At 38.6% G+C, this 5,000-nt stretch overlaps 1 protein-coding gene across 6 annotated transcripts in view; it reads left to right on the plus strand.

Moving 5' to 3' along the window:
* The window catches only part of LOC127441321 (receptor-type tyrosine-protein phosphatase mu-like), a 355,708-nt gene that overhangs the window by 208,018 nt on the left and 142,690 nt on the right, over positions 1-5,000 (plus strand). For all 6 annotated transcript variants that reach the window (XM_051698588.1, XM_051698590.1, XM_051698589.1 and 3 more), the window contains exon 8: positions 4,684-4,992. In XM_051698588.1, the coding sequence (XP_051554548.1) occupies positions 4,684-4,992 (309 nt within the window). The remainder of the gene's footprint in view (positions 1-4,683; positions 4,993-5,000) is intronic.

Here is a 5,000-nt window from a genome sequence, read left to right on the forward strand (position 1 = left end):
ATGACTTAAAGTTTCACCCTTTTACCACCATTAAACGTGATAAATTCTGTGTAATGCATGGACTCAAGTGGTTTATTGCTATTTTTTTTTATTTATTTTTTTAAACAGCAGTAGAAATATGTTATAATATATTTATAATATATAATATATATTATATTTGTTATAATAATGTCTGAGTGCAACAGTCTGGATCTGTAAGAGAAAATCTCATTCTTTTTTTTTTCCATAGGATAATCCATAATAAGTGATAATTTATAAACCTTTAAAACATACCTACCAAGGTTGTTAATCAACGGGTAACGGGAGCCAGTCGGTACATGATAGCTGTGCGGTAAGTGTAAACTTCACTCCCCGGCCTCAAGAGGCGCACTAGCGACTGACGTTAGGGCTGTAGCCATTAGCGTGCCTGCCTCAAATGCCGGCTGACCCCGGTTCGAATCCCGCTCGGAGCAGGTCAAGCAGGACTGGTTACAGATGCATCACCTTTCATTTGCGCCTAGTTGGGGTACCTTAACGTTTATTCAACAAAGAATGAAAAGTATGCCAACCACACTAGACTCTAGTACACCCTAGAGCTCACACTAGCTTAGCGATCACTGTGAATTGATTGATCTCTAGTGAGCAAGTGACCAAATTCTGAATCTACAAACTGGTCTGTGAGGTTGAAAACAGTTTAAGGACTAGTCAAAGCTGCATTTATTAGACAGAGCCTGCTGCAGATGTTTTTGTTGAGTTAGCTAATGTGTGTGTCAGAGAGACTGATGCTGAACTGATTCCAGAGTGTGAGCAGGAGTCATCAGCATCAATGTTCCTCAGTGTGTTTCTCACAAGTCTCTAACTGTGTTTCCGCACAGCTTTCAGTGTTATGAGGGCTTCAGCTCCCGACAAATAAAAGTCTATATTTCATCATGTTATATGTATAATTAACATGTAGCTAGGCATTCCTAGCATGTTGCTAGAAGGTCTAGCATGTTGCTAGGCATTGCAAGCATGTTTAAGCATGTAGCAAGGCTTTGTTAGGAATGGCCAGCATGTTCTAGCATGTTGCTAGGTGTTGGTAGGAGTTGCTAACATGTTCTAGCTTGTTGTTAGGTATTGCTAGCATGTTTTATCATGTAGCTAGGCATTGCTAGGAATTGATAGCATGTTCAAAAATGTTGCTAGGCATTGTTAGCAAGTATTATCATGTAGCTAGGCATTCCTAGCATGTTGCTAGAAGGTCTAGCATGTTTTAGCATGTAGCTAGGCATTGCTAGCGTGTTTTAGCATGTAGCTAGGTGTTGCTAGGAATGGCCAGCATGTTCTAGCATTTTGCTAGGCATTGTTAGGAGTTGCTAACATATTCTAGCTTGTTGCTAGGTATTGCTAGCATGTTTTAGCATGTTATTAGGTATTGTAAACATGTTTTACTATGTAGCTAAGCATTATCTTGTTGCTAGGTATTGCTAGCATGTTTTAGCATGTTATTAGGTATTGCAAACATGTTTTACTTTGTAGCTAAGCGTTAGCATGTTGCTAGGCATTGCTAGCATGTTTTAGCATGTAGCTAGACATTGCTCCTGAAATGATTGCATATAATGAATATACTGAAGTATACTACTTTTAGAAGTCAATCTGTTGTTCCTTACGTATAGACAGTTTAGGAGATTGTGTTACGTGTCATTTGTATTCAAGGAAACAGTATATTCACAGTGCAAGTGACACATTCTGACTAGCGTGTAGTTCTGGTGACTGTTTATTCCTGTCATTGTGCAGATGTAAATTGTAATGTTACGTTTATGTTGTGGATATAATGATTAATGTCACATATATCGGATGTGTTTGAGTGAGGCAATGAACCCGTTAGTAAAGTTCAGGTGTTCAGTGGTGAAATCCACAACATACTGTGACTGGATTATTTACTTTATAAAAAAATGTAAAAGACAGATACGCACTACGACTGCTTTGTGATACTTTTTAGTAGAGTCAACAGCAGGCGCATGTGCAGACGACATGGACAGTACACGCATTCTGTGCTGATGACGAAATTTGTGTCACATGTAACGTGTGCAAGACTTACTGCACTTGCGGAACACCCAAGTATCCTTTGACCTTTACTACAGACAGATGGTGTCCATATAATGTCCACTTGATTTCATCATGTTTATTCTTATTCTGAAAAATCCTGTGGGTGTGGGTGTGGGTGCATGTGCGTGGGTGGGTGTGTGTGTGTGTGTGTGTCCAGAGTGGCAAAGAGGAAATTGAGCTCTGGCTGGATTTAATAGGTGGGAAAATGTGACGTTCCAGTGAAATGGACTTCAGATTTTTGCAAAAATGGAAATTGATCCTATTAGAATGTGTTCAGGTTCCTTTACTGCAGACAGACAGAGAGAGAGAGCTTTATAGTGGGAGAGTGTTTGAGAGAGAGTGTCTTTTTATGTGTATATCTGTGTGTGTGTGTGTGTTTCTTTCAGAAAGTGACAGAGGAAAGCGAGTAAATGATAAAGCAGTGAAGATATAGACAACAGAGAAATGAAGCTGAGCATGCACAGAGAGAGCGAAAAGTGAAAGAACCCTTTATGAGAGATTATGACACATCAGCAGAATGTTCGTCCTTTAGATCAGCTCAAAACTATCAGTGTCAGCACATGAGAGTGTATGTGTGTTGACTGTATGGATTCAAGCAGCTTTTAAAGGGTCACCTGAAAGTGACAATTCTGTCTTCTTTTACTCACCTTCATGTCTAACTTAATACAGCTTCAAACAAAGTTCATCCTGTCTGAACTGTCCATTTTAGAACTGATATTTTACAAATTACTAATCATATTCTACACAGAATTTGCTCTTGAGTGTTTGCCAATAGAGCACAACAGTCTGGTTCAGGAAGTAAAAATCCCATTATTTTCTCCATAGGGGAATTAATTATAAACAATAATTATAAACCTTTAAAGACAGACTAACCTTGAGCTCAGAGGCTGTTAATCGATGGTATATGCTTCTGTTGAAGGCATCAGTCTGCGTTTACTTTTATTTATTTATTTATTTTAAATAATGTGTTTATTACCGGAATTCCTGGTGAAGAACTACACTACCCATGATGCACTGGGAATGATACACTCAAGTGGCACTCTGTACATTTTCAAAGTACTTATATATACATCTGAATATTTTGCAATAAACTTAAAATATATTGTTTCTTTACTTATCAACAACTTTAAATCAATAGTTTTGTATTTTTGTATCATTTTTTAATTCTGCGTCATTTGCAATGCTTCATGGGATTGTAGTTCTTTCGCTAATTAAAGACGGTAAGTGCACAGTCTTGTATCTTTTGTCTTTTTGTCTGATTTTCAAATACTTTTTTTCTTCAAATCAAAGTTTGTAATGTTGTGATTCACCTCGGAGCTGGTTGGTTTGGTTCGTGAATGTTTTATGATGGATTTTATGAATTCCCAATGGAGAAAATACTTCCAGAACCAAGATGGCTAAAAAAAAAGTGAGCGGGCAGTGCTGCGCACTATTGTGTTGTAAAACTAATTTCTTGTCAAGTGGCTGTCTCTCTCGATGTGTCGGCTGCCGTATTAGATTGAGTCTGATTCTCTTTCATCCTGCGGTTCTGATTAGCGCTGTGATTCAGATGTGTCTACACTCCGACGAATGAACCGCAGATCTGAGATCAGGTTTTGTACACGGAACAAGACTTCAGATTCTGTTCACTCATCCCTCAGTTTATATAACAAGCCAAAATCATGTGTGCAGTAATGCAATTACAGTAGAAGTCTATAGGTGCAAGATGATGGAACACCATGTGTATTAAAACATGATTTAAAAAAAAAAGACCATGTTTACATTTTTTTTAAACATTTGATAATTTAATAAAAATAAAAAAAAACTGAAATAATGCACGAGACTGGTGCATTAGTATTGCTTACTTATCTTGTCTGTGTAAAGTTACATCAAATTTTTCAACTCATGTCATGACCATGTAAAGGCAGTAAAACTGGTATCACTGGCACTGAATACACTTTACAACTTAATGCACATTTTTGTTGAATAATTAATGCAAGGGATTTAACAAGAATACAAGCTTCACATTTCTTCCTTTAAACCCTCTAGTGTACTTGCCCCATAGACTTCACACGATTAATGCTTGTTTTTACAATCTGAGGGACGAGTTGAAATTATTTTCTGTGGTAATCGACAGCGTGTTTGTACATAGAGCTTTAGTTGTATTGAACCCCGAACATTCCTTTAAGGATATAGATGTTAAATTCAAAGCCTCCGAAAGAACACACATTTCATTGAAACTTTGCAGTCGTAAAAACATTATTTCATATCTGCATTTGAACTACATTAGCAGATGTGTCACCTCTCAAAATGGCAAAACAATAACACGTCATTCTGCAGGACCTGTGGTGGAAAATCACTCGTGGTGTTCAGTGTGGGCTGTTGTGTTGATCCTGTTGAGAATCTTTGTTTTTGGCCTTGAAGCAGTTCTCACATGAATTATACAAATCTCTCTTTTTTCTTTTTTTTTCTCATTCTGTTTTTTTCTCATCTTTTGCATTTTTTTGTCGTTTCGTGATTGGGTTCTGTTGTGCTCATTAGAGGCTGTTTGCGTTCAGATGTATTTTCCTTATTGGCCGTTTATCTTAATTCTCATGCAGGTTTAAGGTATAATTCTGTTTTCTTTCTCTCTCTCAGAGCCCATGCACGGCCCGCAGCAGCTGAAAGTGGTGGACATCAAATCCCGTCAGGTCACAGTTAGCTGGGAGCCGTTCGGTTATAATGTGACTCGTTGCCATAACTACAGTCTGACGGTGCAGTACCGCGCGAGAGGAGGCGAGAAAGAGGAGAGCAGGGAGGAGGTGTCGTACGACAGCCAGAGCTCCGCCCCTCAATACACCATCCATAACCTGATGCCCTTCACCAACCTGAGCGTCAGACTGGTACTGCGCAACCGCGAGGGCATTAAAGAAAGTCCCGAGTTTCACGTGCAGACAGACGAAGACGGTGAGCGA

The sequence above is a fragment of the Myxocyprinus asiaticus genome, chromosome 5 (genome assembly GCF_019703515.2).
Source record: "Myxocyprinus asiaticus isolate MX2 ecotype Aquarium Trade chromosome 5, UBuf_Myxa_2, whole genome shotgun sequence".
Classification (NCBI taxonomy): domain Eukaryota; kingdom Metazoa; phylum Chordata; class Actinopteri; order Cypriniformes; family Catostomidae; genus Myxocyprinus; species Myxocyprinus asiaticus.